Source organism: Patella vulgata, chromosome 1 (genome assembly GCF_932274485.2).
Source record: "Patella vulgata chromosome 1, xgPatVulg1.2, whole genome shotgun sequence".
NCBI lineage: Eukaryota > Metazoa > Mollusca > Gastropoda > Patellidae > Patella > Patella vulgata.
Window position 1 is genome coordinate 13751835 of NC_065879.2, and position 13242 is coordinate 13765076.

General features: G+C 34.6%; 1 protein-coding gene across 1 annotated transcript in view; it reads right to left on the minus strand.

The window, feature by feature from the left end:
* LOC126829327 (protein mesh) overlaps positions 1–13242 on the minus strand; it is a 72244-nt gene that overhangs the window by 14129 nt on the left and 44873 nt on the right. The window contains exons 3-8 of the mRNA XM_050559133.2: positions 11981–12118; positions 7062–7221; positions 4998–5255; positions 3823–3986; positions 2415–2569; positions 1657–1923 (exon numbers count right to left, since the gene is read on the minus strand). Coding sequence (XP_050415090.1) covers positions 1657–1923; positions 2415–2569; positions 3823–3986; positions 4998–5255; positions 7062–7221; positions 11981–12118 — 1142 coding nt within the window. The remainder of the gene's footprint in view (positions 1–1656; positions 1924–2414; positions 2570–3822; positions 3987–4997; positions 5256–7061; positions 7222–11980; positions 12119–13242) is intronic.

Below are 13242 nucleotides of genomic sequence, written 5' to 3' on the forward strand. Positions count from 1 at the left end.
GTGAAGGGCTTGATAAGATGTACAGAGTTAAAGCAAGATCAAGCCTTCTATTGATGATGAGTAAATTGGGAGACTAAAGGGGAATAACTCTAGCAAATCTGGTTGCCCAAACCAATGTGTACAGTATATGTTAGAGCCTTTTTTCATCATATATATTTTTGGGACAACATCTTAATTTTCATGGATTAATACATGATGGAAATAAGTAACCTGTCACACACAGACAATAAAGTCAGACTTCGTCTGGTATATATTAGTCATCTGGCCCTGAGTTCACAAAACCATTCCCAGACTTAACTTAAGAATTTACTCAAAATTGTTCACCTCATTTTAACTAAAATGTAGCCCTTTAGAAAACTCTTGTTGTTTTAATGTATCAAATACATCAATAAGAAACTATTTGCAAATTTTTGTGTTCTTTCTGGATAAAAGATATTTCTTATAAACAGTGAATGAATGTTGAGTAAATTCTTAACTTAAACATGCATTATGCAAGAGCTAAATCTGATTATTGCAAGTTTTAATTTAGGCTTCAGATGTTATAGAAATTATTTATTAGATCTTTATTTAAACAACAAGACCAAAATCAACTCTGTAGACCCACGGATGGCTCGGCTACAGCTCGGATTTAAATAGGATTTCACTAATTGATTAAATCAAATAAGGGGTAACCTGATGAAAATATGTCAGTTAGATCGAGGCTAAATGATAGAGTATACTTAGCGAGGCCGCTGTAAAGCGTTTCGGTATGCCATTGAAAACTTTATTTGATAATCGAGATATGTAGGTGGAGTTAACGCCTGTCAATCAAATGATCAGCGAAGGTGAAGACACAATTCGCTACCATTTCTAGGCAAATATTACAACGATGATAACTATGTTCAGAATAAAGTAATTTGACTGAATTTTTCAATATATTCTTCTTTCATCATCTACTTTTGAACTGTTATAGCAAGAATGGCCAACTCTCTATAAAAATCTCCCATAATGGATCTTTAAGTCTGTGAACTCTGGGTCTGATGCCTGTAATTCATCAGTCACAGATTTTATCAATTTTCCTGTATTTTTATCATCAATGTTCACTCGCAAACAGCTTACAGGGAATAGTAGATCTAAGATATCTCAGTGCTCAATTGTATATCAATGTTGTGGGAATAATGTATACACAGTGGATGACCGACTTAGCTGTTACTAAGTCGTGTGACCTAATGACTTGCCTATTGATGTACGTTAACCTTTTTATATTCTAACTATAAATGGATAAGCTCAAGTGTTGACATCAAAACATATACTATACAGGATTATCACTAGAGACATTAAAATAAATAAACAATAATGGATTAAATACTTAACTAATTAGCTTCTACCCTGACTGATATTAACCATGACACATTAAATACTATCTAAAACTGACTGGTCATTTTGCCTGGTCATAATACTGATGATCTTTTAGAGGCATTTAGTAACTGGATAGAGCAATAAACTATAACACATACTAATGGAAGAACAATTACTGATTTATATAGGCGATGTTGCTTGAAAACGTTGAGAGAATACTCTTCGAAAAGTCGCAAAATAAATCAGTAATTGTTCTTCCATAAGTATGTTTTATAATTTATCGTCATAATACTAGCTATTGTATTTTGTTAAACGTACCCAATATAATTTGGTATTAAGCAGGTGGCAGCACCAGGTTTGTATAAACAATTATAGACAGCCGTGGAAGTCGAGTCACATAACGGATAAGGTTGATATCTTCCTGTATCACCAACAGCTTGTCCTAATGTACACGGGCACGGTTCGCTCAACGTAACATTCGACGTCTGTGACTCCATGCCTAACCAACCATTACACAGTTCTTCTGATTGGCTTGTTCCTTCCCATCGCACAAAAAACACATCAGACCAAATTGCTGGTAACCAACTAAAATAAAAATAATAGAATGAAATTATTGGACTGGGGCGTATAAAACACAACTGCCAAGAGATCGTGTACCCTTCTGAGAAATCCAACTGCCAAGAGAACCTTTACCCTCCTGAGAAGTCCCACTGCACAGAGATATTTTACCCTTCTGAGAATTACCATGGACTCTTTCACCCTTCAGAGAACTCCAACTACAAAGGGGCCATTTACCCTTCTGAGAAGTCAAGCTGCCAAGAAAACATTTGCCCTTCTGAGAACTTCAATTATCAAGGGACTATTTATTTACATGCAACAAAGGATCTAAATTTTCAAGTAATTTGAGTAAAATGCTGTTACCTATCTGTTTTATTACATGAAATGAGGTTACCTATCTGTTTTATTACAAGAAATGAGGTTACCTATCTGTTTTATTACAAGAAATGAGGTTACCTATCTGTTTTATTACAAGAAATGAGGTTACCTATCTGTTTTATTAAAAGAAATGAGGTTACCTATCTGTTTTATTAAAAGACGCACAACTGATTTTAATTACAGCCAAAACCTCGTCAGGTTCCATTTTTGGTAACTTTAAATTAGATTTTCCTGAATTTGTGAAGACTTCCCCGTTTGTTTTCACTTCAATGAATTCTGGCCCTGTTTTAGTTTCCTGTAAAAAGAACGGAAACAAATAATGTTGATCATTAATTTAACCATTTAATTGTTTTTCTTTTCGAATTAAGTTTCATGCATTGATTCTCCATCTGTGGGAATCCAAGTGGCTAAATGAGTAAGGAGGTCATGGGTTTCATCCTGGTGCTTGCCAACAAAGTTCCTCAGGAATTTCCAATGTGGTCTTCCCTTGTTTTTCTGCAGGACGGATAGCCTGACAAGGAAAAATGTCTAGTCATTCTTATGGGGCATAAAACCAAGGTGCCATGTAAACGTTGGCATGCTTGTAAGAGAACCCTTGTCAGCTGGAACTGAGTAGGCTGTAGCACCGCTGTTCGAGCAAAATTGCCCCCCATAGCACAATGCATGGTGTAAGCCTGTCTTCATTAACCTCGTTGGTGAAGAACAATAGGGATGTTAACTCTTAACCGGTCGACGTCATTTTGACGTTATGACGTCAAGTGGTCAGGCTACATAAAGGCATGCCTATTTCAAAGGACTACTGCCGAATAATTATAAGTGATAGACTCTTGACACCAATAAAAAAGTTGCTGGGGATAAGTTGATCTATAATTTGCAAATCATTCTAAATCCTTTTCATCAGAAATATCGTCTTCAGAATCGGTGTCATCGATATAATACGATTCGGAATAATTCATAAGTATTTCAACCACTTCGAGCGTCTTTAACGTTCCCGACACCGTTAAATTACGTTTTTCGTCAAAAAATGTTGAACAAAGACATGTTTTTCTCAATGCCCTTGACAAGACAAGTTCCTGTCTGACACGCATGCGTGGCCATATCAATTAAATACGAAACTATATACTCAAATGCGGCTTATAAAAAAGGTTCTTGCTGTGGTCGACTTTAGTGCTATAGAAGTACATTTTGCCTGGACAGTGGTATTTCCATACACTTTTTTTTTTATTGAATTCCAATAAGAGAGAGAGAGAGAGAGAGAGAGAGAGAGAGAGAGTGGGGGGTTTAACGTCCACTTGTCACAAACTAGGTCATTTTGGGACTAACATATGTTTCAATTTCATTTCAACAATTTGCTTGCGCTTAGGTGTGGTATTTAGCAGTGGGAGGAAACCAGAGGACCCCGAGAGAAAAACGCATGTGGTTGTCACCTACAAGCAGGGTAATGAAACCACACAACTTGACTCAGTAACAACCTTATGATTCAACACACACGCATTAAACCATACGGCCACCCAACCCAAATACAAGAAAAAGTGAAACTGTACCAACCTTATAAGTTAGAAGTTGAATATGAACGTTACTGGACGGAATTCCTGAACCTTCCCAAACGGTCTTGTCCCATTCTACTCTAACATTGGTTATACCATTTTGTTTTGCTATCCATTTCGTGGGGTCTACACGTGTAACTTGTCCGTGGGTGTGAGCTAAATTTACTAAAATGAATAATATGATAAACAGTATAATATTTTTAACATATATTCTCTAACTAAGACATCGTTCTTAGCAGCAAAATATTTTAGACATATGAACAAATGGGTGAACTCAAACAAAATCTTGAAAAGTTTCATAATACAAGAAAGATATGTGAAATGAAATGAAATGGGGTTTAATGTCCTACTGTTCTGTTCTGAACTGGGCTAATGAAGACGGGAAATTTTGCCCGGACAGCAGCACTACAGCCTACTCTTATATTGAATTCCAACTGTCAAGGGATCTTTTACGTGCACGCCAATGTGTACACGGGGCCTCGGTTTTTCATCCCATCCCAATGACTAGACAGTTGTCCTTGTCAGGCCCTCCATCCTGCATCACTGACAAGGGAGAAACACGATGGAAAATCTGGATGAACTTTCTCAGCCAATGCAAGGATCGAACACCCAACCTTCAGACTAGCAAGCCAGCGTCTTACCTACTTAGCCACCGTGATCCCCCAAGAAAGATAAACTCGCATGTCAATATATTTCTGAACATGTTGCATTCGAAAAGACTGTCCAGGTGTTTGAGCTAAATTTACTCAAATAAATAAGGGGATAAATAAAATAATATTTTTAACATCTACCAAGACGAGACACCTTGGCTCAGTGGATAGGGAGCTGACTCTTATACAACGGCTAGCCGCCAGGATCCATTCACTTGATCAGATTCACAAAACATTCTCAGGCTAAAGTTATGAATTTACTCAAAATTCTTCACCTCATTTTAACTATTAAAATATAGCCCTTTATAAAACTTTTGTTGTTTTAATGTATCAAATACATCAATAAGAAACTATGTTTCTGGATCAAAGATATTTCTCATAAACAGTGATGTTGAGTAAATTCTTAACTTAAGCTTGAGAATGCTTTGAAAAACCGGGACATTAGTATTTTCATATGAAATAAACAAATTAACATTGTCTGGGGTAATCGTCGGTTAAATTTATTAATATAAAATCCTCAACTTACCAACGGTATATAAGCCTGTATAATTCCAACCCGATTCGTTAATTTTTAAAGAAAAATTTAAACGTCCAGTCCGAAATATTGTAGGAAAAACACACCTAGCCTTAGATTCGTCTAGAACTTCACATGGGAATGTCTGATTAGTGTCGTCAATACGACCTGTCAATTTATCACCTATACTGAAACACGGACTTGTAATGTTCACAAAATACCCCCCTAACATGTTTCCCGGTTGTGGCCATAAGTTCACTGGTCCAGAACCTGCAAAATATATAATAATAAATGATAAAAATAACATTCTGACCATGTATTTTTAGGTAAAATTAGGTTTCTTTAGTTTTAGAGGGACTGTCACATAACAACAATATATCGAACAAGTTCAATGAGATTGGCGTGGAATTGTTATGTCGATATCAGGGGTGTCAAACTTATTTCGATTCGGAGGCCACATGAACAAATCTTACATCAAGTGGGCCAGAGATATACAAATATATCAAGATAAAGTCAAATGTCCTTGAACTTTACTGAATTCTAAAAAGAAAGCCAAACGTCCTTGACACAGGTAATTTTTAAGAATGGTTTCCAAATTGCTAAGATATAATATTGAACACAACGTTCTCTTGTATTACACACAACTTAGATATCTATATCATACAATACAGAAGTCAGAGTTTTATTGAAACTGGAAAACAATAATAAATGATATCCACCGCTGGTTTCTAAAAATTATTGACACGTCAGTTTGTTGACACATTTAAACCCTTGACGAGCTGGATCTGGTATGCAGGCCGTGTATTTGACACCCCTGGTCTATATCGTAAAGACTAACTTTAAGTACATATAACTTTGTTTGGTCATTTTATATGCTCTTTGAAAACTAGTTCAGTAACCGTATATTCTCAAGACTCTCCACGAAAGTGAACTTCTCCGACCCCCCCTCCCCCTCATCCTGCCTTTGGCTGAGTCAAAATCATTAAGATTTGTTACTGTTTTGAATTTATTTATAAAAAATTATAAAACAAACCAATATCAACGAATACTTTTACAGACAATTTAACATGCCTTAATTTGATAAATTTGAAATGAAACTGTTTTTAAAGAAATAGAAATACAAGTGCAAAGCTGATAATACGTTAAGTTTGCCTATAATAATATAAACATCCTGATTTTGCCATCCTCAAAAGATTAATACACTTTAGAGAAATTAGTGTCTAAAACTGAATGAAATAAGCCAGTACATAATAGAATGGTAAGCAGAATAGTTGGGACTCTCTACACCTTGGGAGACTAAAGGGACATAACTCTGTTATGCTTGCTTGGTAAAATCATCAATTTGTTTCTGGAACAGAGCTGTCTTTTGGACTGTCCGTTAATTTGCCCACCAGTAAATTTAAATATTTTAGAAAATCATGTTTATTTAGCTATTATTTAGAAACAAAAAACAACATTTTTTCAAGAAATAAACATTTAGAACATTCAAGTAATTTAATTAGATTTGTTGATTTTTTTTCACAAATCAGATTTCTGGAATCATATCTAAATTTTAGCTCAAAGGGAAAATAAATTATTGAAATGTAAATTTAACTATACAGAGTGTGTCACATTACCTATCGAAATCACAAAACAAATAAATTCACTTCTGTTGATCTAATAACAAACGTTTACCTCCTGTAAGATTTACATAAATCTAATAGAGGGAGAGAGAAAAGGGGTTTAACATCCACTCGACACAAACTAGGTCATTACGGGACGAAAACATGGTTCAGATTTATTTCAATAATTCGCTTGCGCGTAGGGGTCTGTAGTAGTGGGAGGAAACCGGAGGACCGGAGAAAACCCACGAGGTTGGACAAGCCACCTTACTCCTTGTCACATACAAGCGGGGATTCGAAACCGTGCCACTTGACTGATGGACAGACCTTATGATCAAAAGCGCATGCCATAATTGTAATAAACTTTGACTGAACAGAAATAAGAAGAGAGGGTACCGGTACAGACAGACGTTTGATCAAATTTTGAAGGGGGGGATATCAGTTCAGACAGTTGCCCCTTTTGTACACTCGTTACCTGAATTTGAACACCGTTCTTGAGTTTGGGCCGAATCGACTTTGAAAAACCATTTGCCCGGGATTCCGACGTTGCTGGTCAGAGTTAAGTTTATAACAGCCTCGTTTCTAGCACCCTGGATCTCGTAGAATGTCTTTTGGTCTCCGGCATTAAAACCAGCCTGTCAACAAATCATTTTAAAACATATTCGGGTGCTGCCGACTAAAACTAATCACAAGTCAAAACTTCCCTAACCCTTTGTTAACCTTGGCAAGGATAAGAAGAACAAGAGGAAAATTGATTGGACTCTGTTATGTATAACAAGGCTTTTTAGGCTGTATATGTTTGCGATAAATAATAGCAATCCTCAAGGATTTTAGATTTTGTTTTATAGACCAAATTTCTCAAAGAATTCAAACCAAATATTTTAGAAAAATGTAGTACACGATCTGTTCCGATTTTCATTAAGGTGGATAATTGAAATCTCAGGCCTTTGGTAGTGGCGGGGGGGGGGGGGGGTCAGCACATTCGGCTTTAAGGGGGCGCCCATACTGATATGGGGACATTAGTCGTTGGCTTCGTATTGCATCCAATGGAAAGGGCGCGGTTCGGTGCCCGGGAAAGAGGCCTGAATCTGGTCACTGTCAATTATCTACTGTTTGCCTCTAGGCATTATTGTTGTGATAATTTATCTTCCGTAAATTAATTTTATTCTTTATCTTCAAATTTTCTATGTTAATTTTCTGTTGTAGACATATTTCCTCCAGGATATTTTTAACTACTTTCAATTTCAACTCCTTTTTCATTAAATTTTTTTTCTTTTCTTGTAATATTGCTTCTATAATTGAACACGGTATTTAATCGGCTATAAATCCATGGGAAACAGACAAGCTGAAGCAGTATATAAGATGGAATGATGATTACTTACAGGACTATATCTATATAGGGACCTTGTTACTATGGTGTTTGTGCGCGATATAAATTTCCGTATTATTATCAAAATTTCTGTATATACCAGTATCTTTCTTTGCAAATCCTTCATAACCTTTGATTGAAATAATTTTATGCCATGAGTCAATAGGATTGAAGAACATAGCATTTTACGATTTGCCCTATTTTCATCCATTGATAAATCAAAGCAGTGTAGAAGACGGAGCGGTTATCGATTCCAGGGCTATATTTTTCATTGCCAACCCATCATAATTTTTAGGTTGAAATAATTTTACGCCAGAGTTAAGTGAGATTATGAACTTTTTAAATCATTAATACTACTTTAAATGTGTGTAACTTTCATACATTGTACTTATGATATTTACAGTGCTTTTTCTTTGGCTGTAGGCAAAGATAATAAGGTCTATGAAACAACACCCTCGTGCCGTTAATGTTAGCCTTGGCTTTTGACTCCCTTCAAACATATTTTAATACAGAAATCAATTTTCTTCTTGGTCATCTTATGTACAAATAAAAATAAAGATTAAGGAGATTTTGACTTGGAGTAATAAGAAAAATAACACAAAAGCAGCATTAAGCATTGGAGGAGGGTGGTTAGTCGAGGAACAGAAGGTAAAAAATCAAAGTAGCACAGCACAATACAATACAGTATCAAATCAGTGGAGGTACCACAAGGACCCCTGCTCCCCCTTCTCCACCCCCCTCAGTGGAGGTCCCACAAGGACCCCCTGTCACCATTGCCAAAAATTCCTGGTGAAATAAACTGGTGACCCCTGCCCCACCTACTCCACCCCCCTCAGTGGAGGACCCGCAATGACCCTCATCATGTATATGTGTAAAATATGTGGGTGTATATGTGGGTTGCCATTGTGAATATTCAGTTATCCATTAAATAAACTGGTGACCCCTGCCCCCCCCCCCCCCCCATTATGTATATGTGTAAAAAATGTGGGTGTATAAAAACAGCAAGATTTTCTGGGTTGCCATTGTGAATATTCAATTATCCATTAGATATATTAATAAGAAATGTCTATCATCAAATTTTAATCTTCAGAATTATAGTCCTCTGAAAAATGTTTCAGATTGACTTTCGAGGACTTGGGGATAGTCTTTAATCAGAGGACTGAAATTCGTTTTTTGACTATAAACCTGTCAACTATTTCCTCAATGTCCCAATCAATACAGCGTAGAATCTTTTAAAAATTTGCTGGTTGGTGATCCCCTGCACCCCTCTGTTCCCAAACCCTTGCATCCCCACTGATTGAAAATTGAAAGAAGAATACCAGAAAACTCCTATAAACGTTGTTCAACAACAATAAATAAAATCACTGAAAAAAGCTCAGGATAAAATACATATATCTGTAAATGTGGTTTATTGGTACCTCAAAAGAGAACCAATTACAAGTGACAAATAATGAAGTTGACTCTTATAACTAGTCTCTTCTGAGGTATTGGTATCGATATATGTCCAGCAACTCTGCTCAAGACCATTTGCCCAGAGATTACCTTATTTATAACCAATAGTTTAGACTTATTAATTTTGTGTCCAAATTATGACTCCATTTATAAAATTCTTATAATTGCTTATTTTCTTGTACATTTATATTAAGGATATATTTTCTGGAATTCATCTTGTATGATACATAATTTACCTAAAAACTCAACTTCTTTTAAATCAAAATTACATTTAAAATTTTCCAGATATGGTCTTTTCAAAAATGTATACCTGATTGTTAAAAGATTTGAGTTTTTAAGTTAAGGATTTTTATTTACGTTATAAATTATAAATTTCTTATTCATATTTTGTTAAAAACCGTTATGGAATATCGGCTAACTGAGTACATTAAATACATCTTGGTACGAAACACAATCAATGATTGATTTCCTTTGTAAAATTTTTAATTTATTAAACAATCAAACGATCAATTTAACCAAAAAAATAAAATTTGGATAAATTTGAAAATGTTATCAACGATTATTTGACTTTAGAGCATTTTCACTAAACAGTTCACAATTTATATGCCAAATTTAAATGCTATTTTACTGATCAGTTCTATCAGATCTATTAAAACATTTGATTTTGACTAGGGTTTGTTAATATAGCATACTATACATCCATAATATATTGAAGTGAGTTAGCCAATATGATTTATAATCTATTTATATTCATTACATATAATTAGTAACTATTTAAGATAGCTAGACTCAAGTTTCTCAATGATCAATAATTACATAAATAGAAAATACTATATCTTTACAGAACAATATCAAGTGGATTGATAAATTCCTAAAAACAATATTGGGAGCATGGAAGCTCAGTGGGTATGGCGCTTGCTTAAAAAACAGGAGATCTCGGGTTTGATTCTGATATTGGGACCCAATAAATGGGACCCAAAAACTCATCTCAAATGAATGGGACTCACTTACTCATCTAAAATGTAAGGGACCCAATACATCCTCTAAAGTCAATGGGACTCATCTAAAATAAGTGGGAACCCAATAATAACTGAGGACCCAATAACCCTTTTTATACAAAATTTGCAGAATTTAAAAGAGAGAGAGAAATGGGGTTTAACATCCACTCAACACAATCTAGGTCATTTCGGACTAACATATGGTTTAATTTCATTTCAATAATTCGCTTAAACGTAGGTGTCTTTAGCAATGGAAGGAAACCAGAGGACCCGGAGAAAACCAACAAGGTTGGACAGGTGACGCTACTCCTTGTCACATACAACCGGGGATTCGAAACCACGCCAGTTGACTCAATGACAGGCCTTAAGATACAGCGTTCACGTGCTAACCATTCGGCCATCCAACCCCCTTCATGAGATATGGTATATCAATTAAACAAGATATTGTCCAATACAGATATAATATATTTTTTTTCATTATATATGGAGATAAAACAAGAATTAAAAAAATTGAAAATAAAAGGAGAAAAAGGTTTTCTCGAGGATATAGTGGACTGTAAGAATTCGTGGAACTAAGGCAAAATAGTAAAAAACGTCCATCTAGATAGACCTCTTTCATATACAATACAATCTCTACGCCTTTTAATTTATTAAAATTATACAAAAAATACACAATAAAAATTAAACATCTTTCTTTGGATGCAGCCGATTAATTCCTGACAGCAGACGTCCAATAACAAATGCAAAAAAAAAAAAAAAAAAAAACAAATCTCGAACATTTTTCACAAAATTTTCTTGCCTCAAACTTTTTTTTTCATGCACATTGTCTGTCCTCTTTGTAATTTAGTATGCGTGTAATATAAATATGGTATATAATATTTTGTGTGCGTTGGGTGATATTTGCCTAAAAACTAACATAAATGATATATACAGCAAAATTGCAATGTCTACTTCTAAAATGGCCTAAATCTAGACTACTAGGCTGAAAGAGAATGGGTATTGCATATGACATACTATGACATTTTTCAAACTTCATAATAATTGATGACGAACTCATTATTTAACAATTTTGATAGCCTTTCATTACTGATTAACCTGTCAAACATTTTCCTACGTCAATAATTTTTTTTTTTTAACATTTAAAAATCTCTTATTTCTACAAAATAGTTTTAATAGTTTAATATCCAAAAGGTTTTTATTGTTTAGTTTCTTGCAAATAGATAATAACAAAATATGAATTTCTCCTAAATCAAAATGTTATCTATTGGGTTTTTTTTTAAAAAATATTATTATTTGATATTAAAAATTAAGGAAACATTCACTTGACAAGAACTCAATGAAATATAAACCATAAATAACATCCCACAGTGGGATGACTTTTCAGAATGACTAGTTAATCTGGATGAAAAAAAAATCACATAACTCTCAAATATACCCCCAAAAAACCAACAAAATGTAAAGACTAAATGAAGAAAAAATCTACGCAAAAGTTTGAAAAATGTCGGACTCGTCTCATGTTCCACTATTTGCTTGCAAAGCAGAATTTTGACCACCATATCGCTCTACCTTCCATACCTGGGCAGGGTTACCGCCAAGGCCTGTGGTTGTATCCCCGCCACTGTTGGAGCCTGTCGTCCACTCTATCTTCTCATAATTAAATATCACAAAAGATATCTTGCCATTTGTAATTAGAACTGCTTGGAATGTATTTTTCTAAAATAGAAAAAAAAAATATATAAATAAATTCAATCCCTTTCTGTATATATACAAAAAATCTGATCCTTAAAAACACAACACAATTTATATGGAAAACAATCACTGGTTTAGGCCTACACATATAGCACCAGGTTTGACAAGTATTCTTTTATCCTTACAAGTACAAACAATAAGAGCATACTTGTCAAACCTGGGGCCTGTTTTACAAAATTTTAACTAAGATAAAATCCAAATTTTAGTAATTTGATTGGATAATATTAGATCGATTTTAGTGCTTAGCCAATCAAAATTGAAGTATCTACTAAAATTTGGATTTTATCTTTAGTTAAGGTTTCGAGAAACAGGGCCCTGGTGCTATATGTGTATAAACCAGTGATTGTTTTCCACATAAATTGTGTTGTGGTTTTTAATGTGCATAATAGCTAAATGTCACCCAAGGATTATCAACTGAAAGTTATTTTAGGGTTATTGGATTGATTTCCCTGCAATCTACATTATATTGTCAAACTGTATAATTTGTTATTTAGCATATCATATTCCGAAAAATAATGTTGACTGTTGCACATAGCCTAATGACGAAAACATATCGTCTCCTTCAGCTCGAAAGTTCCCATATTTAATTCAAATTCAAGGCAACAATCCTACAAAATTTACCGGTCTTCGTTATTTCCACACAAACCGGAAGTAACTGCCCGTGAGAATTAAAAGCTCTTTATATTGTAATCAGTCGTCAAAAGATTTTAACTGACTTGCACGTATTATTAGGTTTTATTTGTTATTCCGTTACCCAGAGCACGCGTAGTTTTCGCGCCAAAATCAACCGCTCTTAAAATGTATTTTATAATATGCAATGTCTATATGGCATGGAGTCCTTATAATTAAGACGTCGTCTCAAGGAAAATGTCACATTCGCCATAAATTTATTTCAAAATGTCTTTATGGTATAGAGTCCTTATAATTCGCCGAGGTAATTAAGACGCCGTCCCATGAAGAATGCCACATTCGCCATAAATGTATTTCAAAATGGGAGTCCTGACAAAAGTTCTTTTCTTTGGGAGTTCCTTATATAAATAAGTTCTTGATTAGTTTCAACTAATCCGAATGAATATCTTTTTCCTAAA